The 27,404-nt window shown below is 45.4% G+C and overlaps 1 protein-coding gene across 1 annotated transcript; it reads right to left on the reverse strand.

Annotated features, from left to right (window-relative positions):
• Nucleotides 1-1,018: 1,018 nt before the first annotated feature.
• Nucleotides 1,019-27,404, reverse strand: LOC107390372 (monocarboxylate transporter 1). Its single transcript, XM_015967028.3, has 5 exons — nt 27,268-27,404; nt 14,278-14,578; nt 2,414-2,557; nt 1,492-2,304; nt 1,019-1,375 (listed from the first exon to the last, which is right to left on the reverse strand). The coding sequence occupies exons 2-5, from the start codon at nt 14,492-14,494 to the stop codon at nt 1,089-1,091; spliced, it is 1,461 nt and encodes a 486-aa protein (XP_015822514.1). The 5' UTR covers nt 14,495-14,578; nt 27,268-27,404; the 3' UTR covers nt 1,019-1,088.

A 27,404-nucleotide genomic window follows, 5' to 3' on the forward strand; every position in this document is an offset into this window, starting at 1 on the left:
GATAATAAAAGGATGGTGTGATCGTATCGTTGAGGAAAAAGTTCTTTGTGGCATAAAGACACCATCTGACATCTCATCAGTTCCCCGACGAGCAGCTAAACCATCTGCAGCGTTTGAGCCTCAGTGAGCAGTTGTTACCGTTCTGAGCTTCGATACGAGTTTCCGTATCAAAACAAACCAGCGAGGAACTTTACTGCACAGCAGTGGCCGACTTACAGCGAATGAAGTGATGAAATCTGGCTTCAGGTTCACTTTAAAAACATTAAAAGTCACAAAGTTTGTTAAAATAAATGCTAGAATCTAATCCTTTTATATTATATACAATAGTAACCAATACAAGGTTGAACTCTGACCCAGAAATACGAAGAGGATGAGGAGAATGACTCGGTCACACACTGGTGTGTCATTTAACACTCGGAGAAGGCTGATCCTGCGGACAGACGGTTTACGTTACAGGATGAGCTGTGAAACCAGACTGTTTAAACGTTCTCATCCGCCTTTGTTCTCACACAGGGAGGTTGGTCAGTGTGTTAACTCCTAGATTCGTATACAAAAAGATCCCCGTGCGTTTTTCTACTTTTCCCTTACTAGTTTTAATTTTGTGTTCCTCGGCATGAATTAGCTTAAACTGTACACGTCTGACTTCACACTCAAAGCTAACAGATATACGTCCCTATGATAATACAGAACACGTGGGGGAACGGTTTAGTATCTGCACCAACATTAACAAAACGCTAGTGTTCCATCTTCACTGGGTTTGGGTGATTTGCTGCAGCAGAGCAAAACCCGGAGAGAAAGTCCTCGTTGGTTAGCTGGTTTGTTAGCTTGAGCGGCGTGGTTGCGTGTCTACCTGGCGTTTCTACGTGGTGCCTGTGCTCCTAGAACACGAGCTTCCTAAAGGCACGAAAAGTACAAAACCTCTGAGGTCTGAATCTGCGTCACAGCAGCAGCAGCTCTCAGATTTCACCGACATCTGTTTCTATGGCTTTAGGGAGGTGGTAAGGGTGTGTGATTGTAACTGCTGGTGTGTGTCTGTGTGTGTGTGTGTGGTGTGTGTGTGTCCCTCGAGTCCTTTTCAGCCATGTGTTTTACACCGTGTCCTCATCCATCTTGGCAACATCGTCCAGCGTGACGGCAGCAGACTCATCGTTATCCGCCGCGGCGCCGGACTTGGACTTTGAGGGAGCTTCCAACATGGCGGTGCACTCCTCCTTCGGCTCTTCCCGCTCCTTCCTCTCCTCCTCTTTCTTCTCCTTGTCCAACAGGCGGTAGTTGATGCCCATACCCACGAACAGGAAGATGCTCGAAATGATGAGGATGACGCCACAGGTTATGTAGGTGTAGTCGTAGTGATGGTAGTAGTTATAGAAACTACCTGAAGGAGGGGAAAAAAAACACTTAGTTTTATGGACTACATCTAGTTTAAACCTGATGAGCTTTGGATTTAACCCAGTCCTAACCCTGAGACCCACTGCATGCTGGGAGTCTTACTTGTTAGCGGGGGGCTCAACAGCACAGGTGCACACTCCACGATAGTGACGAGACCCACAGCAGAAGAAAACCTCTGGGCTCCCACCAGGTCCATCAAAGTCTCGAACAGCACAGCGCTGAGCCATCCAAAGGCGAAGCCAAAGAAGATGGCGTACACCACAAAGCCGGTGTAGTCCACCGACAGCGGAGCCAGAACGTGACACACGCCGTTGTAGAGGACAGAGGCGGCGAAGTAGTACTGCACTCTTGGACGGACCCACTTTGTGTTAGCCAGAAGTCCCATGGAAGGCCGGGCAAACATGTCAACCAAGGCCAGCACTGACAGAAGGAAGGCAGCTTTTTCTTTGCTGATGTCCTTACTCTTGGCATAGTTGGAGAGGAAGATGAGAGGAGAGAACAGGCCGAAGAACATGATAACATTTCCCAGCAGGTAGAGCAGGAAGCCTCTGTGTTTGAAGAGAGACAGGTCAATGAAGGAGTTGACCCTCTGTAGAAACGTCTTCTTCGGCTGAGGCTGAGCTGGAGCCGCTTTGCCTTCGCCGGCCTCTGTGTCGGGTTTAGCCGGCTGAGGTTTGGGTCCAATGGGACGCATCAGAGAGCCGGCCACGCAGCAGTTAAACAAGAGTCCCCCCAGAATGAGGAAGCTGCCCCTCCAGCCAAACTGGTCGTACATCCAGGTGTTGATGGGAGACAGAGTTGACAGGAACACGGGGCTGCCCGCCATGGCGATACCGTTGGCGATGGGACGACGGACGTAGAAGTATTTACCGATCATGGTGAGCGCAGGATTCAAGTTGAACGCTAGGCCCAAACCTGGAGGGGTTAACAGAGGGGAGAAGGATTTATACCAGAACAGGTCACAGAGGTACTGGCCTATTCCAGGTTGGCTGTGGGACTGGATCATAAACCGAAACCACCTCACCTCCCACCACTCCAATGAAGAAGTAAAGCTGCTCCACGGTGTTGCAGAAGGAGGCTGCAACCAGACCCGAACCTGCCAGACAGCCACCCAGGATGATGATTGGTCGACTGCCATATTTATTCACCAGGATGCTGCTGATTGGACCTAAACAAAGATAGATACGTTGGAAGCAGAGGTTAAGATCCTGAAACGGTGTGTAGAAGCGTGAAACTGGCTTTTTTATGGAGGAACGGGCCTCCATGTTTCTATTTTTACTGACCTAGAGTGAAAATGGACTGAAAGAGAAACTTCCAACCAAAAGTTATGTTCAGAAACATTTACAGTTGAATAATTCACAATAAAACTCCGGTTTATGAAACATTTTATAATGTTGAACCTAAACACCTGAAAAGGTGACAGTCCTCAGTGGTTTCATGCAGAAATCCACCTCCAGATGGCGCTATGAAAGTGGTTGTGTAACAGCACCAGCCGCTTTGTGCCGAAGTGAAAAAAGCAGAGATCAGGGGAGGAGGAAGAGGAAGGAAGGAAGGAGAGGGAGGCAGGGAGAAGAGGAGAGCGCGTGTGTGTTTGTGTGTGTGTGTTCTTGTACATACTACATACTGAGGACCATTTTGACCATTTTCCCTACAAAGTGGGGGCATTTTTTTGTCCTCACTTTTTGTTTTTAGAAGCATACCAGAAGCTTACTATACCAGTCAGAGGTATGGTGTGAATAAACTTTTAGTTAAGGTTAAGGTTAGGTTAAGGTAAGGTTATAGATCAGCGTTGGTTATGGCAGGGTTGGGGTATGAGTTAGGCATGGTGAAATCACAAAAATGAATGGAAGTCAATGGAGGGTCCTCGCTGTGACAGAAAGACAGACGTGTGTGTGTGTGACAGAAATGTGAAGATTTCACACGTTATAACAGATTTTAGCAGCTTGATGACAGCTTATAAACAGTTTATTCCTATTAAATTGTTTACACCATTAATGTAACCTTCCACCAGGTTAAGAGACCATCAGCAGGTATACATTAAACATAAAGCGAACTGTAATGACCTTAAGCTGGGCGGACACTGAGCGACCTTTTCACTCGTAGCACTCAGCTTCAGCTCAAACTGTACGACTTCCTCGCAGAGCAGATCTCACGAGTCGTGTGCTCACACTGCACGTCTGGTAGCAACACGTCGGACCTAAAAAAATATGCTAAAAATAGCAGTTTTTACACAACACGTCAGACTTCGTCTTGTTTTGCCTGTTGTCCTTCAGAAGTGCGGCAGGAGGACACAGGGATTTATGGTGGTTGGATGAGAAAAACGAAATAAAGTAAATCTGTGTTATGTGACCAGTTTAATTTGACAAGAACACGACAAACACGCTTTCTTGACAACCCTTGTCACTGTGTGTTAAAAAAAACGTTTACAAATAAAAAACGAACAGCGTGTGTTATTAGGTAAATAGCGGGCGAGCGGTGTTGATGCAGGATTGCACATGCACCGTGAGCGGTTCTGACACTTTTTGGGTCGCAGCCGCTCGCAGCGCCGCTTCAACAGTGCGATACCCTCACGAGGGACGAGCAAAATATCAAACACTCCAGAAGTCTGTGCAAGCTCACGATTGCTTATCGGTAGCTGGTCACGTGGTGTTAATCGCCTCTCGTAACCCCCTGTACACTACACGACGCTCAGCGCAAAACTCGCCCCGATCTCGTGGATTCTCGCACGAGTGGAAAATCGGCTCAAAACAGTGAAAAAGTCGCACAGTGTACGCCCGGGCCGGCTGTAGTGTGGCTTTAACAAGAGCCAAGATTGGTTCTTACATGAGCCAGTTAACGCCACACAAGGAAATACTTTAAACAACAAATAGATTTTGGGTTGATAAAGGCCTCTCATGCATTCTGTAAGATTTGAGCCTTTATTTATTGCCAGAATAAACTTCAAACAAAACGTCATGACTGATCAATGCAACGCTTTAAAACTAAAAAGTATTCATTTAAAAATTCAGAGGAATGTTTGAACTCTGCTCAGTTTTTTTTAAACCGTTCATTCCCAGACTAGTAAACAGACCAATAAAAAGCCTCGGCATGTAGGTAAAGATCAAATACTCCCGACGTTGTTTCCCCCTCAGCTGACCAGGACCTTTCAACATGGCGGCTTTCCCCTCGACTCCTGGCAGGAGAACAGATGTCTGGGGACCCTCTGGACACACACGCACAAACAATCCATGCTGTTGTGTCTGAAGCTAGCAGCACTCACACACGAAGGTCACCGTCAGGCTGGTAGGTTTTCATGTTAGTCTAACCACAAAGACCAGAGCACCTCCTGAGTCTGCAGCTCCACAGTCACAAATCTGCTCCCAGATTCTCGTTACGCGTCTGATCAAACGGCAGGAGGGTAGGGGGTACCCAGAGTACTTGGATATTACATCAAACAGTAAAAGCACCCCGTTTTACAGTAATAAACACACAAAAGCACTCCTGACTAGTTTCAGCTGCAACACTTCTGAGTGAAGCTTCAGCTATAATCTATGCAGCAAAGCACCTCCATGTGTTCAGTCCGTCTGACTACAGAGCAAAGTGTTCTGATTTATTGGCCATCTGACGTTGGGGGCTCACAGGAGGCGCAGAAGTAGCTGACTGGATAAGTCTACCAGGCACAGCAATGAATGAAAATCGGTGCAAGCCTGCAGATTTGTTAAGCGTGGACTTGTTTTAAAGGGGGGGGGGGGGGTGATTTTTAAAGACATCCATCAGGTCCAGCACGTTTTAGTAGTTTCTCTAGTCCAACAAGCGGCAGCTCATCAGGCTCTGCAGAAGCCCGTTAATCACCTGCTGATAGAAATCAGGTGTGTTGAAGCAGAATTAAAACCAAAACGTGCTGGATACCGGCCTTCGGGGCCCAGAATTTAATAGTCCTGCTTCAAATGAATAAAAATCATAAAATAAGGAACACAAACAGGTTTCCTGAGGCCCTGTGCAGAGCATCTCTACAGCAGCACCGTGGATCCCCAGGAGAACCCTGCGCAGGTAACCCCAGGTGATCAGACCTGCAAACATAAGCCTCTAGAGCAGCTGGAGGTTTTCAGACTGGACTCAATGATGCAACGAATGTTTGATTAGCCCATTGATCCTGCTCACTGCTAGGTGTGTGACTAAACCATTCTGTAGTCTGGGTTCAAGTCCAGAGAGACTAATGTTCTACTGGAACCCATAACCACTTATAATCTGGAAACCAGGGCCTTGATTTATCAAACGTTCATAAAAACGGTCCTTATTCCTTCCTATAAATTAAATTTAGAATGTTCTTACGAACGGCCAAAATCCAGATGAATGAAAGGCGCAGTGGCCACTCGTATGCATGTTCCTCCAGCATCAAGTGATGGTGAATCCCACCTGTCCATTCACCGTCATTTACATACCAGATTTGGTCGCACCACATCCTAGGTCATAAGCGGAATTCCTGAAATCCTCACCCCAAAAATTAAACAATTGACCGTGAGATCGAGGAACTGGCTGCAGAAGTAGGAGAGAATCAGTTATGTTGCAGAGGTTGGAAACGTGGTCTGGACAGAGGGGAGGTCTCTGCAGGAATAAGGAGAATAAGGAGTAACGGGTTGTCATGAACAAATCGCTCCAGATAGATCTTCAGGGATCAGATCAGTGCGCTCACAGAGGACGCGCTCCCTCTGGAGTGCACGATCTACCAAATCCTCCAATGACACCAGCTCAGCCATGGTACAATGTCAGATCAGTCACAGGTGTGTTTTTATAGGTTCAACACCAGTTATGCAATAAAGCCGTTTTTCCCACAGACATTTATTTACTGTGTAAAAGTATTTTCTGGATGAGTAATGGGCTCGACACACGGGAGGCGACATCGCCTCTCCTCCATTCATTTTCAATGAGACATGCGCGACAAAGCGATAATCGCGGGTCTCCCTCCTACCAAACGAAACGCAAAAAACGTGCGTGTGAAAGTTTGCACTCGTGCACGTGTCGTGCACGTGCGACCCAGCGACGCGATCCCAGAAAGTTGAAACATTTTCAACTTTTCATCGCTGTCGCTCGGGCGAGGACCAATCAACGGAGGTTTCATTCACTGACCAATGAGCGGACAGGATGCTCCGCACATCTCCGAGCAAATATGGAGGAGAAGTTGATTATTATTGTTTTATATAGTAAAATCAGAAGTAAGATTTCACATAACTCTAGCAGCACCTTGTGAAACATCATATCTACTGCTTTATTAACTCTGAACCGCTTAAATAACCTTAATTCCCTCCAACCTGACACAGCCAAACAGAACGGAAGTTTCGATTTCGCCATGGAACAGAACGCGTAGACGGCTTTGCCGCTGGCCGCTGCCGCGGATCGCCTCCCATGTGACAGGTAATAAAAGCGACAGCGACAAATTTCGCTGATCGGTCATTTGTCGCCTCCCGTGTGTCGAGCCCATAACACGAGTGGATGACAGTACTGCGGTTCCCCCGTTCTACCACTAGATGTTCATACACATGGTCGAAGCTGTTCTTATAGTAGGAACATTTCTACACAAGTACAGGTGCTGGCCAGTAAATTAGAATATCATCAAAAGGTTGAAAATATTTCAGTAATTCCATTCAAAACGTGAAACTTGTACATTATATTCATGCAATGGCAATGCACACAGACCAATGTATTTCCGATGTTTATTACGTTTAATTTTGATATTTATAGGTGACAACCAATGAAAACATCAAATCTGGTATCTCAGAAAATTAGAATATTCTAAAGGCCAATGAAAAAATGTTTGTTTCTCTAATGTTGGCCAACTGAAAAGAATGAACATGAAAAGAATGTGCATGTATAGCACTCAATACTTAGTCGGGGCTCCTTTTGCCTCAATAACTGCAGTAATGCGGCGTGGCATGGACTCGATCAGTCTGTGGCACTGCTCAGGTGTTATGAGAGCCCAGGTTGCTCTGATAGTCGTCTTCAGCTCCTCTGCATTGTTGGGTCTAGCGTATTGCATCCTCCGCTTCACAATACCCCATAGATTTTCTATGGGGTTAAGGTCAGGCGAGTTTGCTGGCCAATCAAGGACAGGGATACCATGGTCCTTGAACCAGGTGCTGGTGGTTTTGGCACTGTGTGCAGGTGCCAAGTCCTGTTGAAAGGTGAAGTCTGCATCCCCATAAAGTTGGTCAGCAGCAGGAAGCATGAAGTGCTCTAAAACTTCCTGGTAGACGGCTGCATTGACCCTGGACCTCAGGAAACAGAGTGGGCCAACACCGGCAGATGACATGGCACCCCACACCATCACTGACGGTGGAAACTTTACACTGGACCTCATGCAACGTGGATTCTGTGCTTCTCCGCTCTTCCTCCAGACTCTGGGTCCTTGATTTCCAAAGGAAATGCAGAACTTGCTTTCATCAGAAAACATAACTTTGGACCACTCAGCATCAGTCCAGTCCTTTTTGTCCTTGGCCCAGGCGAGACGCTTCTTGCGCTGTTTCATGTTCAAGAGTGGCTTGACACACGGAATGCGACACCTGAATCCCATGTCTTTCATGAGTCTCCTCGTGGTGGTTCTTGAAGCGCTGACTCCAGCTGCAGTCCACTCTTTGTGGATCTCCCCCACATTTTTGAATGGGTTTGTCGTCACAATTCTCTGCAGGGTGTGGTTATCCCTAGAGCTTGTACACTTTTTTCTACCACATTTTTTCCGTCCCTTCGCCTGTCTGTTAATGTGCTTGGACACAGAGCTCTGCGAACAGCCAGCTTCTTTAGCAATCACCTTTTGTGTCTTGCCCTCCTTGTGCAAGGTGTCAATGATTGTCTTTTGGACAGCTGTTAAGTCAGAAGTCTTCCCCATGATTGTGGTGCCTTCAAAACAAGACTGAGGGACCTTTTAAAGGCCTTTGCAGGTGTTTTGAGTAAATCAGCTGATTAGAGTGGCAGCAGGTGTCTTCTATATTCAGCCTTTTCAGAATATTCCAATTTTTTGAGATACCAAATTTGGAGTTTTCATTAGTTGTCACTTATGAATATCAAATTTAAATGTAATGAACATTGGAAATACATTGGTCTGTGTGCATTGCATGAATATAATGTACAAGTTTCACGTTTTGAATGGAATTACTGAAATATTTTCAACCTTTTGATGATATTCTAATTTACTGGCCAGCACCTGTACAAGATGGGAAATATCACAATGCACAAAAACATTCCAACACATGAAACACACAGATCTGCCTACAGGTACGGTAGATCAATGAGGGCCCTGGATTACTCTAGAAACACATTTAACCTGAGCTGTGATCCCTCTCTAGTTTGTTTAAGGTCTAACCTCATCCACGTGTCCACCACAACACTGCTCATTTCTCTCCCACGGATCACATGAGAAGTCAGCACTCCCACTCGGTGGACCAGACGAGTGACAAAGGCCCCCCTTTTCCCTACAAATGACTGAAGCTACAGAAATGGTACTGGAGCATGTTTGATCACAGCCCAGGAACCATGGAGATGAACCAAACCTGGATTAACTGTTCATTTTTAATTATTTTACTTTATTTCTCCTGCCGTTATCGGAACTTCCTTCCAACATTTTATTCCAAAGTTACCCATTAAAAGGGGTCAAGAAAACAATCGTTTAGACGAATGGTGCAAAAGTCTCCTGGCTCTTCACAAACACTAGCCTGTGCTGCCTCTGGGATGCGAGTGTTAACCAGGTGGGTTTCTACAAAAATCAGCGGTACAAGAACGGTGAACCGTTCTCCTGAGATGACACGGGGAAAGTGAGAATTCAAAAGGCATTTACTCCGTTCCCACAGAAGAGATGTGTTACTGCATTATTAACGCCTAACGTGTGGTTTTGTAAGACCTCGCCAACTCAACGGGTGTGTTTAATGTCTCGCAACGGTGTGAGGAAATCCTCTAATTCACGTTAGGCCACACTCTTCTCTACCAACAAACGAAACATCCCGTTTCCACTGACTCAGCTGTTTGTGACGTTTCTCCCCGTAACGATGAGTAAGGGTTTTTCCTTTTACAATTGTGGAAGTCGTGTGTGTGTGTACGTGCGTTTCCGCATGTGTAACCCGTCTGATTCAAAGAGCTGTGACGACTCAGGCTTCCAGTTCCAGCTGCCTCTTGTGTACATTAGAAAGTGCAAAAGAAGTCATTTTAAAGTCTGGGACCTGATTGAAGGGTGGAACTTGAGGAAAAAAAAGTTATTCAACATCTGGTTCCTGTTTTGAAACTTTACTCCTCTCCTGCCTTTGGCTGTTCCGTCTCATCGAACCAAAAGGTTCATATAAAACCCGCCAGTCAGAGACGAGACTCAGGAGGAAGAGTGCTGTGTAAACAGAAAGAGTGAGAATAAGGAAAGAGCCGCTTTGTGTCCGAGATGGGAGGGAAATCCAGATCATTCTGAAACCTGAAGCCTTTCAGGTCACACGGAGCTAAAGGACAGGTAGATGTTTCACAACAGCTAAAAACTGCTACTAAACAGAAGAAATCAATTTCAAATGAATGCACAGAAAGTGTGGGTTCTAAAGGAACATGGGAAAAGAGGGTTTTGTAGACATTTGTATTGAAACAAGTTCTCCTTCGCACTAATAGTCTGCAATGCAAACATTAGCTGACTTTAGCTCCGCCCACCTTTCAGAATTAAAGTGGATCAGAACGTCTTACTAGCCACGCTCCATTGTAGCCTCTGCAGGGCTACCATTGGCTCGGCTAAGTGTAGGCAGGGCCAATCACCGTGCTCCGTTAAGCCTGGGTTATACTTCTCAGTGAGCTCTGCAGCGGAGAGACACACGGAGTGTTGGAAAGGTTTTCACATTCGAACTTCTGTTCGGCAGCGGAGTGTTGCAAAGTAATTCCCCGCCAGAACAACAGAGGGCGTAGCACTTACTGTAGTAGCTCGCCACCATAACGGTCATGTACCTGGTCCATGACTGTATTTACTACTGTGGTTATACACTCATCTAAAGGATTATTAGGAACACCACACCAATACGACGTTTGACCCCTTTCGCCTTCAGAACTGCCTTAACTCTAGGCTGTGCGTGTTGTGGCTTCACAAATGCTTTGCTGCGTTCCTCGGTTGTAACGAGTGGTTATTCCAGTCAAAGTTGCTCTTCTATCAGCTTCAATCAGTCGGCCCATTCTCCTCTGACCTCGAGCATCAACAAGGCATTTTCGCCCACAGGACTGCTGCATACTGGATGTTTTCCCCTTTTCACACCATTCTTTGTAAATCCTAGAAATGGTTGTGGGTGAAAATCCCAGTAAGACAGGTCCGTCTGGCACCAACAACCATGCCACGCTCAAAATAGCTTAAATCACCTCTCTTTCCCATTCCAACCTTTAGTTTGGAGTTCAGGAGATTGTCTTGACCAGGACCACACCCTTAAATGCACTGAAGCAACTGCCTTGTGATTGGTTGATTATTTAACTGCATTAAGGAGAAGTTGAACAGGTGCTTCTAATGATCCTTTAGGTGAGTTTATATTTCAGAGACTTTATAACAAGGACAAAATTTGTCCTTAATTCTCATCCACCTCTTCCTGCGGTCGCCACCTCTAAACCCACATTTACAGTCGTTTCCGTCCACGTTTCCTCTGTTTTGTACTTCAGTCACGGGTGAATAAACGTTAATATTTTCTGACTTTTTCGGCGATGCATTCTTCAATCCGTTCTGGGACTGCCACTAAATGTTCGTTTACTTTAACGGAGCTACAAGATTCTTTAATTGTTGTAGAAATTTTTATTTCAGGAAGTTGAATTTTGGTCTGATTTCAAATCTGAAACAAACAAAAAACCAACAAGGTTCTGATATTTGTAGCCGTGATTCCTCAACATTGATGTCCTCTACATAAAACCTCACATAGTCGGCCTTTAGTAGATGCCCACCTTTCCCACATTCTTTGTGTTCTGCACATGTCCTTCAAGTGTCAAGTCTCCCGTCAGCTCCTCCCAACGGGACTAAGGAACGGGTCTGTCCCAATTTTAAAACCAGGTTTTTGATCCACAAGGTTCAAAGCATAGCAAGAATAGCTCCTGCAGTTCAAGGTAGTCAGGAGGCCTGTTTTGATGACACTGAACATGGGATCTTTCAGCAGCACCAGGTAACTTCATCAACATCACCAATTTCAAATTCTTAACATTTTTAGATCAAACTGAATCTTCTGATCCTGGTGGGAACGTCGACGTTGACGTCCTCCCAGGCCTCCAGACTGAGACTGCTGTCAAACCAAGACGAACATTTTTAAATGACTGCTGCTGGAGGACACACTGACCACTTTTCCACACACTACTACTTTCTTCTACAATCTGTATTATTTCCTGCTATTTCAGCTGTTAACTTTATTTTCTCTCTAAGTGTTTTTCTCCCCAGAAGAAGCTACAATGATGTTCTGCTGAGCTGTGGTGGCCTCATGGAGGGGGCCATCGTCTAGCACACTGCTGCTAACCACTTAACATTCTCCCTCTCCTGATAACAACATTTTGCTTTCTTGGACATTGAATGTGCTACTACTAGTTTACCCGTCTAATTATAGATCCACCAGGATAAATACAATAAAGTTCATCTCTCACCAAATAGAATATTTACTAAGAAATCACAATGTAACCATAGAAACACTACTGTGTGTGTGTGTGTGTGTGGTGTGTGGTGTGTGGTGTGTGTGTGTGTGTGTTCTTCTCGATCCCCAGTGAGTCATGGAGAATGGCTGCTTATACTGAGCCAGGATTCTCTGAAGGTTTCTTCCTGTTAAAAGGGAGTTTTCCTCTCCACTGTCGCTTTATGCTTGCTTAGTATGAGGATTGCATCAAGTCACTGACACTAGTCAGTGACTTGATGCAATTTGCTGGGTTCCTAATATAGGAAACATTATTTCTGATTGGCTTAATGAATTGACCTGGATTGGAATGTTTATTATGTGAAGTGCCTTGAGACGACTCTTGTCGTGATTTGGCGCTATATAAATAAACTTGAATTGAATTAATGAATAACTTGTCAGTTACACATTTTGCAACAGCAAACATTTGGAAATGTAAAGACTGCCTTAGTCTAATCTTTGATTACGCCTGCAGTATTTTCCTGACTCTGCTGAAGCCAACCCAGATGAGATAAGTCAGTCAGTAACTGCGTGTGCTTTTTCCAGCAGCTTTAGCGGGATTACAGTAGAATATATGCCCGTGTTGTAATGCGGCTCACAAACAAAACCAGGTATCCATTTCTACACGGTCTCTTGAGTGACTTCAGACCAAAGTAACTCGAGCAGCAGAGTGAGTCCAAAGCAAAGATCAAACCTGTTTATCTTTCACTTTTAAATGAGACAAACAAGCAGCGCACCTCAAAACGCACGACTCCGCCCGTAAATAATCCGTGTTGTAGCAAACACTAGAAATCATATCTGTGAAACACAAGCATGTAATTCTGCCTCTGATAAACAAGACTTCAACTCATCCTCCCAGGATCGTTGGATCAGAGGCAAGCTGTGGTCGCGCTTCAGACCAGCACAGTTGGGAAGAAAAGAATTCCTTAAACATTCCGAATCTTTGTGGTGCTGACAGAAAAATCATGGTGCACCTTTATCTCATACTGGGAGCAAATTTGAAGGTAGTTTGATTAACAGGAATTTCAGCTATTCAAGTTATTTAGTTGGAAATTTTTTATTTGAATTTCCTGCGAGACTTTAAATAATCTCAGCTGCATTAACTAGGTTCAGGGTGGGGTTTTCTGAACAGAAGCCATGTAAAGACTCTGAAAGAGAACAGTGGGCTTTGAGGTAAACATCAATATTATAAAATAAATTCCAACGTAACATTTGAGCCATCAACTCTGGACAGCCACAGCTGTTAAACAAGCTCCGTGAGGTGAGACGGATCCTCGGTCCCTAATATTTTCCTGTGTATTTATACCAGAATCAGGACTGATTAACTGTGTGTGTGTGTGTGTGTCTGGTGTGTGTGGTGTGGTGTGTGTGATGGAGTCAGAATGCATTTGACTCCATTTCCTGTTTAATCTCATGTCAAATGGAAGAACATGATTAGTTTAAGATTTTACTGCTTTGTTATTATTTCACACTCCAATATGGTAAAATAAATAAAAAGGACCTAAAGTGGTTGATTAGATTTTCATAGATAAGATTGTTTATTCGGCGGTTTGTTCGGCGTCTGCAGTGATGCGGACGCTGAGCCGATCTGTCGTGGTGAAGAGGGAGCTGAGCCAGAAAGCCAGGCTCTCGATTTACCGGTCGATCTACGTCCCAATCCTCACCTATGGTCATGAGCTTTGGGTAATGACCGAAAGAACGAGATCGCGGATACAAGCGGCCGAAATGAGTTTCCTCCGTAGGGTGGGATAGGGTGAGGGACTCGGAGTAGAACCGCTCCTCCTCCGGATCGAAAGGAGTCAGTTGAGGTGGTTTGGGCATCTGGTCAGGATGCCTCCTGGACGCCTCCCCGGGGAGGTGTTTCGGGCATGTCCTGCCGGCTGGAGACCCCCGGGTCGACCCAGGACACGTTGGAGAGGTTACATCTCCAGTCTGGTCCGGGAACGCCTTGGGGTCCTGCCGGAGGAGCTGGTGGACAAGGCCGGGGAGAGGACGGCCTGGAGCTCCCTAGTTGGGATGCTGCCCCCGCGACCCGGACCCGGATAAGCGGAGGAAGACGACGAAGAAGATTGTTTATTATTAATTGAGAATATCCATTTTAAATATCATTCGTGGCAGCGCTAGTTTACACCCCAGATGCTGCTTGACATCATGAAAACATGCGTCTCCATCAATCCAACAGTACTGTGTCTCGTTGGCCAAAGACACCTTTGTCCCAAACCCAGACCAGTTACAGGAAACAACCTGGAATCAGGGCAAACATGACCAGACATCTTACCTCCTCCGTACATGACAGCCAGCATGATGGAGGAAATCCAAGAAACCTGGCTCGGCGTGGCATTAAAGATGACCTCGATCTCCTTGAAGAAGACAGTGATGGATTTGGGGAAGGCATAGGAGAAGCCGATGCAGATGAAGGCACCTGCCACTACAGCCCAGCCCCAGCCACCCTCAGGAGGGGTGTATCCCACGGGCCCACCAACCGCTGCAGGCATGTCTGCTCAGGAACCTAGTGGTGATGTTCGAGATGCTGGGCCTCTGAGCTGCACAGGGACAGAGGAGGAGATCCAAAACAGCACCTGAGGAGGACCAGAAAGGAAACTTTGTAAATAAAAAAAAACAAACAGTTATGGTTAAACATCACAGTGTTTAATCTGGGTCAGCAGGAACTGAAATGTGTAAGAGTAGAGGGATGAGGAGTCCTTCCCCCAGTGTGACTCCACACGCAGTCTAGTGTTTAAGACATGCGACTACAGTTTGATCAAAACAAACAAACACACACACACACCTGTTGTGAAGCTACAAGTGATTTGATGACGTATTGTTTTGTTTTGATCAATGTGAAGCACTTTGTGATTCTATGCCTGTGATGAGTGCTATGGAAATAAAATCTACTTAACGCAGGTTTGCGGCAGAACAGCACCAGGTTCAAAATCCTTTAGAACTCAAATTTGATCCAAATTAGCAAAAAGACAAAACAATGACTTCTAAAATGAATACATCTGGATTGTTGATATGCATTTATTTTCTTTACATTGGAGGCTGAGGACCAGAAGCTCTGTCCTCAGTGACCGTGGACAAACCTGTCCTGTATCCGGAACTCTACAGAGTCTTTCCTGTTTACACCACATGTAACAGAGCCATTTATGATCCCAGAGTAACTCTGCTTCTGTTTGGACCAGCTACCTTACATGGTGTCCATCAGACAGCAGCTTCACACAGAAGATGGAGAAATATGAGGCACAGTTGACAAACAGGAACTTGCGTAAATCATAACCTACAAGGTGGAACCAAATCTGAGTCCAATGGACGACAGCAGCACGCTGTAGAACTGGTCAATTAGTCTAATTTAATCACAATTACAATCTGGATTTTGAATGATCCTAAAAACTAGGGCTGCACGATATTAGGAAAACCTGCGATATTCGATAACAGTGCTTAATACTGCGATATCGATATTACTTGCGATAAATGAACAAATACTAAAGTATGCAGTGTTGATGTCGTCTGGCGTGTGACGTCTGCTCTGGGTTCAAAGCAAACAAAAACTAATGCATGAATTCCATTACAACATAACATTTTTATTGAAAAAATTATACAGCTGCACCTGCTACTGTATTAGCAGCTGCACCTGCTACTGTATTAGCAGCTGCACCTGCTACTGTATTAGCAGCTGCACCCGCTACTGTATTAGCAGCTGCACCCGCTACTGTATTAGCAGCTGCACCTGCTACTGTATTAGCAGCTGCACCTGCTACTGTATTAGCAGCTGCACCTGCTACTGTATTAGCAGCTGCACCTGCTACTGTATTAGCAGCAAAACAACAAACTGCATGCATGCAGTTTCTCAGTGACTTTAAAACATCACCTCCACCATAAAACTTTTTCTGATGCTCCAAATACAGAAAAACATCCCTTACCAGGGTTTCTGAATAAATAAAAGAAGAAAATCAGAAAATAAGTTTACATGTTAAATAATAGTTAACGTCACTTAAATGCAACAGCAAATTCTCTCATTGCTACTGAGCATTTTCTCCACTTATGTGGTTATGATAGAAGACTGTTGCTGTAATTGGGAAGTGATCTGTGGTGGGCCAAACTAGGAGAATATTAAGATTTTCTGAGGGAAAGTGAAAAACAATTGTCTACCTTTCAGAAGAGGAACTGGCAAAAAACTACATGGAAAATATGGGAAAACGTTTGTTTTTAACCCCAAATTTAACAAGTTTACCTAGATCTTAAAAAGCAGCTCAGATAATGAAACTGCAACTATGATTCTGGTAACAAGCTAACAAATTGAACTAAGATAATCGGCTACTCCAAGGTACTGGAGAGGAGGGTCCGATCGATAGTTGAATCTCAGATAGAGGAGGAGCAATGTGGTTTTCGTCCTGGCCGTGGAACTGTGGACCAGCTCTATACCCTTGCAAGGGTGATGGAGGGGGCATGGGAGTTTGCCTAACCAATCCACATGTGCTTTGTGGATTTGGAGAAGGCTTATGACCGTGTCCCCAGGGGCACCCTGTGGGGGACGCTCCAGGAGTATGGGGTGGGTGGCTTTCTGTTAAGGGCCATTCAGTCCCTTTACCAGAGGAGCGTGAGTTTGGTCCGCATAGCCGGTAGTAAGTCGGACCTGTTCCCAGTGAGGGTTGGACTCCGCCAGGGCTGCCCTTTGTCACCGGTTCTGTTCATCACTTTTATGGACAGAATTTCTAGACGCAGCCGTGGTGTGGAGTGTGTCGAGTTTGGTGGCAGTATAATCTCGTCTCTGCTTTTTGCGGATGATGTGGTCCTCCTAGCTTCATCCAGCTCTGACCTTCAGCTCTTGCTGGGTAGGTTCGCGGCCGAATGTGAAGCGGCTGGGATGAGGATCAGCACCTCCAAATCTGAGACCATGGTTCTCGACTGGAAAAGGGTGGCTTGCCACCTCAGGGTCGGGGGAGAGGTCCTACCTCAAGTGGAGGAGTTTAAGTATCTCGGGGTCTTGTTCACGAGTGAGGGTAGGAGGGATCGGGAGATCGACAGGCGGATTGGTTCGGCGTCTGCAGTGATGCGGACGCTGAGCCGATCTGTCGTGGGGAAGAGGGAGCTGAGCCAGAAAGCCAGGCTCTCGATTTAACGGTCGATCTACGTCCCAATCCTCACCCATGGTCATGAGCTTTGGGTAATGACCGAAAGAACGAGATCGCGGATACAAGCGGCCGAAATGAGTTTCCTCCGTAGGGTGGCCGGGCTCAGCCTTAGAGATAGGGTGAGGAGCTCGGACATTCGGGAGGGACTCGGAGTAGAACCGCTGCTCCTCCGGATCGAAAGGAGCCAGTTGAGGTGGTTTGGGCATCTGGTCAGGATGCCTCCTGGACGCCTCCCCGGGGAGGTGTTTCGGGCATGTCCTGCCGGCAGAAGGCCCCCGGGTCGACCCAGGACACGTTGGAGAGGTTACATCTCCAATCTGGTCCGGGAACGCCTTGGGGTCCTGCCGGAGGAGCTGGTGGACAAGGCCGGGGAGAGGACGGCCTGGAACTCCCTGGTTGGGATGCTGCCCCCGCGACCCGGACCCGGATAAGCGGAGGAAGACGACAACCTCGACGATAATCAGCTAGCAGAGCTTCTGACTGACAGTTTATGTGCAGCAGCAAATCAACTATCCTGATTAACAAGGTTATAAAAGCTCATAAAGGAAAAATCACTTTGATGTGTGGGGGAACTTTTCCAGGCCCTCTTTAGTAGGGTGGGACTGGGAGGAGAGTGCTGTAGCCTTTTAGCTGGAAGCTAACCGGAGCCTGGGGCCAACACTAGCGACAGAAGGTGGGATGGTTCACCGGCATGTGTCGAAGTCAGCCCGGTAAAAATGATTAACGACACCGAGCGACACCTGTTATCGCGATGACAATAAGTTTGATATATTGTGCAGCCCTACTAAAAACAAAAAAGGACCAGATTATTTGCTCCTCCATCACTCACTCTACTTTCACGTTGCTCAGTGTCAAATCAAGCGCACGTCCCTCACAGAGTTACCAACTTAGCTTGGTTACCTTTGTAAACAACTTTTCAGACTTTCGGGACTCGTCACAAAATTGCCTGACGACCAACCAGTTAATGAACCTCAGCAACTTTCTGTAAAGCTTTGTCAAAATCCCCGCAGATTAGCAAAAACCCAACGTGCATTCTAGACCGTCTATCTCAGTGGATCTCGCTCACAAAATCAGCTGACTTGCAAGCAAAATACAAGTGCTGGCCAGTAAATTAGAATATCATCAAAAGGTTGAAAATATTTCAGTAATTCCATTCAAAACGTGAAACTTGTACATTATATTCATGCAATGCACACAGACCAATGTATTTCCAATGTTCATTACATTTAAATCTGATATTCATAAGTGACAACTAATGAAAACTCCAAATTTGGTATCTCAAAAAATTAGAATATTCTGAAAAGGCTGAATATAGAAGACACCTGCTGCCACTCTAATCAGCTGATTTACTCAAAACACCTGCAAAGGCCTTTAAAAGGTCCCTCAGTCTTGTTTTGAAGGCACCACAATCATGGGGAAGACTTCTGACTTAACAGCTGTCCAAAAGACAATCATTGACACCTTGCACAAGGAGGGCAAGACACAAAAGGTGATTGCTAAAGAAGCTGGCTGTTCGCAGAGCTCTGTGTCCAAGCACATTAACAGACAGGCGAAGGGACGGAAAAAATGTGGTAGAAAAAAGTGTACAAGCTCTAGGGATAACCGCACCCTGCAGAGAATTGTGACGACAAACCCATTCAAAAATGTGGGGGAGATCCACAAAGAGTGGACTGCAGCTGGAGTCAGCGCTTCAAGAACCACCACGAGGAGACTCATGAAAGACATGGGATTCAGGTGTCGCATTCCGTGTGTCAAGCCACTCTTGAACATGAAACAGCGCAAGAAGCGTCTCGCCTGGGCCAAGGACAAAAAGGACTGGACTGATGCTGAGTGGTCCAAAGTTATGTTTTCTGATGAAAGCAAGTTCTGCATTTCCTTTGGAAATCAAGGACCCAGAGTCTGGAGGAAGAGCGGAGAAGCACAGAATCCACGTTGCATGAGGTCCAGTGTAAAGTTTCCACCGTCAGTGATGGTGTGGGGTGCCATGTCATCTGCCGGTGTTGGCCCACTCTGTTTCCTGAGGTCCAGGGTCAATGCAGCCGTCTACCAGGAAGTTTTAGAGCACTTCATGCTTCCTGCTGCTGACCAACTTTATGGGGATGCAGACTTCACCTTTCAACAGGACTTGGCACCTGCACACAGTGCCAAAACCACCAGCACCTGGTTCAAGGACCATGGTATCCCTGTCCTTGATTGGCCAGCAAACTCGCCTGACCTTAACCCCATAGAAAATCTATGGGGTATTGTGAAGCGGAGGATGCAATACGCTAGACCCAACAATGCAGAGGAGCTGAAGACGACTATCAGAGCAACCTGGGCTCTCATAACACCTGAGCAGTGCCACAGACTGATAGAGTCCATGCCACGCCGCATTACTGCAGTTATTGAGGCAAAAGGAGCCCCGACTAAGTATTGAGTGCTATACATGCACATTCTTTTCATGTTCATTCTTTTCAGTTGGCCAACATTAGAGAAACAAACATTTTTTCATTGGCCTTTAGAATATTCTAATTTTCTGAGATACCAGATTTGATGTTTTCATTGGTTGTCACCTATAAATATCAAAATTAAACGTAATAAACATCAGAAATACATTGGTCTGTGTGCATTGCATGAATATAATGTACAAGTTTCACGTTTTGAATGGAATTACTGAAATATTTTCAACCTTTTGATGATATTCTAATTGACCTGTTACTAGGGGCTTCGTCCGGATAAATTCCGGAACACGTTATCCGGATGTTTGTATTCAGACAGAAAGGTCTTACGGACAGATTCCGGAACATTTCCGTTTTTCATGGCCTGTCTGAAGGGGGCTTTAGATACGGTTCCACGGCCTTCACCGGTCACAGTCCCACCCAGGCTGGGATAGGGAGAAAGTGTTTCCATAGCGACGTCAGCATTCCACATTTCTTCTGAGGGGGGAGTAATCACTTCAGCCTCACAGGCTCCAAGGGTACCAGATTCAGATAAGAATTGTTTTGGGGACAGACAGAGATAATTTCCTCTCTGCCTTACTGTTCTGTTGGTCTTCAACCCCTCTATATCCAACAATGGCGTAATTAATTTATCCCAATCCGTGCTGATCCGTCAACTCGCTCCTTGATGGAATCCACCTTCTGTGCCAGAGCCTGAATCTCAGCCAAAGTTCCAAGCTTACGACTCATCTCGACAATTATATGGGTTTGTGTGTTCACAGCGCGATGCATGCCATCCCTGAGCTCCGAGATTGAGCCAACATTCCTCGAAAGCTCGTTAATTTTCCAGTAAGCCAGGTAACCGCTCAGGCCAAACAGCAGGAATCCCGACACCAAAACGACAAATATCCAAACATCTTCAGAATCCTCTACACAGTTGAGAGAGACAGATCAGGTTCCACTGTTTCCAGGAGTCCATGATATATCCAGCTGGCTCTGTCCCAGCGGGACATCCAGGAGTCCCTTCTCCCGTTCTCATTGTTGAAAAAGATTTCGTCAATCGCGTTGAGACCCACTGACCAGATCCATTTTTAATAATTTCCAGTTTCCAGAAAAAAATACAGAAAGCGCTGTGCACACAAGATAGGCCAAATAGCCTTGGGAAGAGGAGGGAGGGAAAGAGAAAAAAAGCGTCTGTACTCTTCAAGAGCCGGAAGAATAATATGCAACATATTTAACATGAAACCATAGAGGGATTTACATTTCAGTTATGGAAACAAAACCCATTGCACACTGCTGCCAACTAGCAGTCAGCTGTAAATTCTTCCAGAAATTCGATACATGGCTTTATCTATTGTAGGATAAAATATTGCGATATATTGCCATATCTATATTTTCTTACATCCTTAGTAATTTCACTTCTAACCTAGCATACTAGGCGCTGGGCAATAAATCGAAAATCTATTGTTAACGAAATTTATGACTTACCGAGAATTTTTCCCATGTCAATAAATTTAATAAAAATTAAAAAATTTGAAGGTTGGCAACTTTCATGGCCCTTTAGGAAGCTGCAACTTTGAGTCACGTAAAAATGTGACTCAACGTAATACACGTGACAGCCCCATATAGTGGACAACTTTTGTTTTTGTGCATACCTGTAGTTATCGTCCATTTATCGTCATCTGGGTGAAATCCTCAATATATCGTGATATTGATTTTAGGCCATATCGCCCAGCCCTAAAACATACTAACCCAAGAATGTAGGTTGGATCAGTCTGTGGTGTAAACTCACATCACCAGTGGTCTCCCAGCAACCAGCACCACCACAAATGAAGCCTGAACTCACCCCTAATGGTCTGCTCTTTACAGGATGCCAACACGTGCCACATTTGTCCTTGTGTTTGGCAGCTGAGTTAAATTACTACACGCACACACACACACACACACGCACGCAGAAACTGGATCTGTAACTAGCACATGACATAATTCTAAAATGGAAGAGTCACATTCAAACCATCTCTGTTCAGTTTTAACATAAAAATAATTTGACCTTACGACATACACAGCTCAAGCTGAACTATAACACTCAGCGGGGGCCAAGACACACATGAAACCTCCTGCTGGCTCAAATACTCCTAAAGGTTACCACTGTGCAAATGTCTGGTCCTGAAACTGATGGACTCACTGAATCACAGGCTCTGTGTCCCAATTATAAAATCTCATGATCCACTGGATGGATTTAATGAAACTTAAGCCGACAATGTTATCTCTGGAAATATCCATGGTAAAGTTGAAAATTCATAAAAATGATGTCCAGTTGTTAAATATTGGCAGCTTCGCAACATAACCATAACAATCGGGTCTAAAGTACATAGGGTGCGGGTCTAGTCTTTGAGGGACGCCATATTTGGCACCTTGTTCATGAATTTAATAACAAAACTGCTAAACTCTTTCTTAAACCTATGTGAAGGAACAGAATCGAAAAAGAGCTGCAATATATTTTGGCCAAGTGGCATTGCCCTAGTATGACGACACCATCAGCAGGTGTAGGACCACAAGCAGATCTGTAAACTACAGCGCCACCAAACTACAATCAACATGGCATTCTCTTGATGGAAAAAAACTGAAGGACCATCCAAGTCTGAGGAGTCACACCGAGGTTGCATGCCTTCTGGTCCACAGGTAACATTTAGCATGTTTCTTAAACTAGCGACAGGACAATAGGAATTAAAACTACCTTGATGCTATCATCTCATTTCTCAATTGAAAACTTAATTTAAAGTGTAATCACCCATCTGACTGAATTAAAGGTTCCTCTTAAAGCAAAATATATTTTACTTCCAAGACTTTAATCAGATGGTATGATCCCACATTCTGACCAAAAACAGAACTGTACACACATTCAGCTCCACTGCCTCATCACTGATAACTGCACCAATAAAAAGGATCCAACACAAACCTTAGTTGGATCCCTAAGTGATAAATCAGATGTACTTTGAGACTGTTTGCTGTTGAAGCAGGATGGCTAGATGCCACTCTGTAAAATGAGAACACAGATTCTTCAAACCACAGATATCTGTGTATTTACTCTGCAGGGAACACTCAAAGAGGTCACGCCAGTCACTCTGCGCCGAGTTCAGGACAAAAACTTTGTCCTTCAACAGAACAACTAAGCCCTCTTAAATTAAGAGGGTGAGTTTATTAAATCCCACTAAATGTCATCCAAGTTTGGATACGACAGCACTGGCCTCTAATGTATTTTGACCTTAGTGAGGCGTAAATTACCAAAAAGTCACTAAGAGGGTGCAGATCAAAGATGGCGACGACTAGCTGCCGAGTTAGTGGCCACATCCAGCTTCAGTGACCTCAAACGCACAAACACTCTGATTCATCCAAACAGTTTGGGTCACATCTAAAAGAAACCAAAACCAGCAGCCAGCTCAGCACTGACCACTGTTCCAGGACAGCCTTCCTGTACGGTGGAGGAAAGTGACGACTGCAGTAGGCACCGATCCCTCTTCACTTCTATTTTACACAAAATGAACAAAACCACAGAACAAAGGGAAAAAAATACTACCTGCAAGTTTATTGATCTGATTTTCCTTTTTCGCCGTCAGAAGACAAATCAAACACAGCAGTGCATTTACTGGTACACAACTGTCTTGATGTTCCATGAGGAAGACAGTAAATACAAAATTTTCTCTTTACTTGAGTGTTTATGTATGTGTAGTAGGGCTGCAACAACGAATCGATAAATTCGATGAAAATCGATTACTAAAAGCTTTGGCAACGAATTGCGTCATCGATTCGTTGTGTCGCACAACTCTTCCAAAAGCGCCCCCCCTCCCCCCCCCCTTTCCTGCCCGCCGTTGCGCGCAGACCAGAGCAAGTCAGATCAGCGCGAGGGAGAGCCGCAGATCAGCGTGAGGGAGAGCCGGTACCGGCAGATCAGCGCGAGGGAGAGCCGGTACCGGCAGATCAGCGCGAGGGAGAGCCGGCAGACTTGCGCTGCTGCGAACCGGTTCCGCATTGTCGCGCAGCGATCCAGGCAGCTGCTTCCAGCGCACGGTCCATTCTCAAAGTGGCGCAACCAAAAAACTATAATTAGCACACGATCGTTCATGTCCGCACATATTCTCTATTTTATGTCTTATTTGTGCCTGAAGCTCGCTACTGCGGAGCTCATCACCTGTGCTGTGGTGATGTCACCTCACGCAGCATCGAAAACGCGCTCTGCGCTTTTCGGTCAGGAGATCCCTTTGATCTGCTCAAAAGTAACTGATGAGGTGAAAAGGTAAGAATCCAGGCAACAGATTTTCTGGAGAATTATGAGGAGATGCAGGAAGATGAGAGACAGACAGGACAGGAAAATAGTTAAATAAAAACAAGAAAACAAAACAAAGTGTTGAAAAGTCAAATGTAGGTAGATTTATCTCCACGACACGTTTTTACCAGTAAAAAACAATAAGTTATACACATGTCATATTTATACATCCGATACAATTCAGATCACCTTCAAAACTCAGTCACACACCCAGGGCCGTTTCAAGACATTTTGGGGGCCAAGGCAAAATGCCCCCCCCCCCCCCCCCCATAACTGGGCTCCCCAGAAGCCTCTGTGTAATTCATGCCCTCTCCAGTAGTGTTAGTTATATGGTGTTTATAAAAGCCCCTCAGACATTACTGACATGTTCTAATATTATCAGATGAAAAACTAAATTATCAGACATGCTGTCTCATCTGCTGCTTTTCTAAACCTGCTAAAAGTAACAAAACCATTTGAAAGCTGACATGAGTCTTTTGAGGGCAATGCGTTTTCAGATGTACATGTAAACGCACCGAGTAGTTCAAGCTGAGGGTAAGGAAAGTGAGATGAAAGTCTGATATCCCCACCGATCAGCAGAGCCAACCTGTTAGGTATGTGGTGCCAACTCCTCCTGGGATTCCTAATATACTGTGTGTGTGTGTGTGTGTGTGTGTGTGCGTGTGCGTGTGCGTGTGCGTGTGTGTGTGTGTGTGTGTGTGTGTGTGTAGGACTGCTCCAGGAGGAGTTCTGAATGAGGCCATTCAGCCGTTACAAACATCCCCTTCAGACTGTAAAAGAACAGTCGTCACCTGAAGTTTCACCAAAACCAAGCAACGGTAGAATGTGTGCCACCGTTTAAATGGTTTAGACTGTCCGACATCAGGAAATGGTGCTTCTTAGTTCTGGTAAAGCTTCAACTAAAAACTAGAGACAACCCCAGAAGGAAGACAACAACAAAATCCAGGATTAAAGAGAGCACTTTATAGCATCATGAATTTGTTAAGGTTTCCTGAACCCAAGCTCTACACAAAAAGACCATGAGTGAAATGTAACTAGTTCTGGATTTCATAAGCTTGTATACATAAAAACACCTAGTCATCCATGTAAAGAGTTAAATGTGCCACAAAGCCGCGTGAATCCTGGTGTGGCTCATCCTAAAAACAAACAGGACTACAGCTCCACTTTCAAAAGCCGCTCCCTTGGTGGCCTGCCTTTTTTCAGGGTGCAACAAGACTGTTTTACGGCCCTCTTTCTGAGGTTGTCTGCTTCAGGCTGACCAGGGCCAACACACCGACTGCTGACAGCAAATTCACACCTTCCATTAGAGCAAGCCTCTGATTGGTGGGTCCTATCAGCCCACATGGGCTTAAGGCATACTCAATTCATTATCATTCATTATCATGCTGATTACCTAGAAGCTGAAAATGTCTCTGACTGCATTCCTTGCATACCTAAGCAAGGATGTGTGGAAACAACCGGGCCAGGCTGGGGCCGACTGGAGCTATCCGGGCAGGGCCGACCAGGTACAGATGGGAATGGCCCATTAGAGCCATTAACTCTTCTAAAATCAGTGGTGGGTCTCAATAATGATAAAGATACAATAAAACAATTGCACAATGAAGAGCTGCAGAACACTTCCTTTCTTACAAAATGGGTCCTGAATGGGAAAACCCAACGAGCTCAGGGCCAGAGACCAAATGAGCCAATTCCATAACAGTTTAAAGCTAGCTTGTTTGTGTTGGAATAAAGCAGGTACAGCTCCTGGTAAACGACGCATTCCATCAAATCAGACTTCAGTTTCTGGCGTTTTGAGGATTAGAACTAAAATAACTGAAGGAACTAGGATTCCATCTGCAAAGAGGAAAAAGCACCATAAACATCTGCCTGCGAACAGCACGTGCATAACAGTCTGTTATTTCAAACAATCGTTAGAGCTAATGCAATGAAAGAAAGAAATGCCTCATAAGCAGTTAGGCAGAAGTCAGAATGTTTACAGACGCACTGGACACAAAAATACTCCAGTGACTCAAAACCATTTAGAGGGAAACCCAACGCTGACCTTCACAAAGGCTAAAGGTCAGAGGACAACGCTACAGCCCAAAGGGAAGCATGCAGCATGTGCTTTACATGGAACATGACACAGCAGCCATTCGCCTTCTGCAACACTATTAGACAATATCTCCTGGTTACACACCTATTAATAAACAAGGGGCTTGGGCCGTGAGGACAATGGATTCTGTGCAGGCCCAGTGCATGTGGCCGTCATGCGATCTTTCCATTGAGGTTTGACCTCCCAGAGCTGGCAAGTGCAAGTCACGCAGCTCTGCAGAATAGATAACGCATTAGCCCACAGTGGGAAGTGGACTTCTGCACTTAAGTGGAAATCAGAGTCAAGACAGTGTGTTTGAAAATCTGAGGTTTTGGCTCAGCATCAACTCCTCTGAGTGTAACCAAGACTCCTGAAGCACTTTAAGAGCATGCAGCTATAAGGTTGATTAAAGGGTAAGGAGCCCTGAAGAATAATGAGAATTCTATGGTGGGAACAGGAGCAAAGTAAGGAGAACAAGAACATTAAATAACGTGGGGGGAAAAAGTACCAAACTTATGTGGAAATCGGTCACAAAAGGCTAAAAACTTGATAATGGAGAGGAGGACCACACATGTGCTGAACTAAAAACAGTTGTTCCAGCTTTAAAGCTGATGATAAAAACAATCTGAGACATGTAGGAACCTCTGAGGCCTCGGACTTCAGGGGTTCCTACACGTTTTAGATTCACTCCTACAAAATAAAAGCCCCAGAGACTTGTGACCTTCATTCAATAGCCAGTAGGAAGGTTTTTTATTGCTCTAGTTTTATCATTAAATAACAAAGCATGACTAAATATGACACAAATCATTTTAGAGTAAATTTGGAATCCAAAACTCACCCTTTTATTTTTAGACCCACAACTTGTGGAAGCAATTAAGGGCTCAGCTGTTTCCACTAACTAACGAGACTAAAGAGCATGGACGGTGCCTTCTGCTGCCGCTTCAGGCCCGTTTGAGGCTCACCGGTGTCGGAGAGGTTCGGTGCCCTTCACAAGAACCATAACTGCGCTTTGTTGAACAGAACCGGACACGAACGCCTCGCGGGCTTCACACGTGGATGTAAAAATAGCACCGGGCAGCATCACACCACGCCACCCTGAATGAAACTACGTCGTGTAGCAACGTCGTGTCATCGTGTGTGCCATGTCGTAGTGAAGGCATTTCTAATAACAGCGGAAGCGTGTAGCGGCGTGACGCTACTTTACAGAGCTAGCTAATGTAACGCCCTATCTCAGTAAAATCAAGCTACAGATGTGAGCAGAGAGAAAACCCTGCTGCAACTTGATATTACTGTCCACGCTCCATGCTAGTCCACGTTGACTCACCGTCCTCCGGGGCTCGTTAGTCGGCGTGCTGTGCCCGGTCAGCCTGACTGAGCGTCCGTCCTCCTAGACACGGGGCGGCGGTGGTCTGGTTGTAAAACAAACGCTTTACGATGCTGGTGATGGCATTACAAACCTTG

The sequence above is a fragment of the Nothobranchius furzeri genome, chromosome 15 (assembly GCF_043380555.1).
Source record: "Nothobranchius furzeri strain GRZ-AD chromosome 15, NfurGRZ-RIMD1, whole genome shotgun sequence".
NCBI classification, from domain to species: domain Eukaryota; kingdom Metazoa; phylum Chordata; class Actinopteri; order Cyprinodontiformes; family Nothobranchiidae; genus Nothobranchius; species Nothobranchius furzeri.

Bases quoted from the DNA above. Each gene is read 5' to 3' on its own strand.
- LOC107390372 (XM_015967028.3), bottom strand. From the start codon at position 14,494: ATGCCTGCAGCGGTTGGTGGGCCCGTGGGATACACCCCTCCTGAGGGT. The intron at 2,558-14,277 runs GTAAGATGTCTG...ATCTTTGTTTAG, and splicing joins GGCTGTCATGTACGGAGGAG to GTCCAATCAGCAGCATCCTG. The intron at 1,376-1,491 runs GTAAGACTCCCA...CCCCTCCTTCAG, and splicing joins GTTGAGCCCCCCGCTAACAA to GTAGTTTCTATAACTACTAC.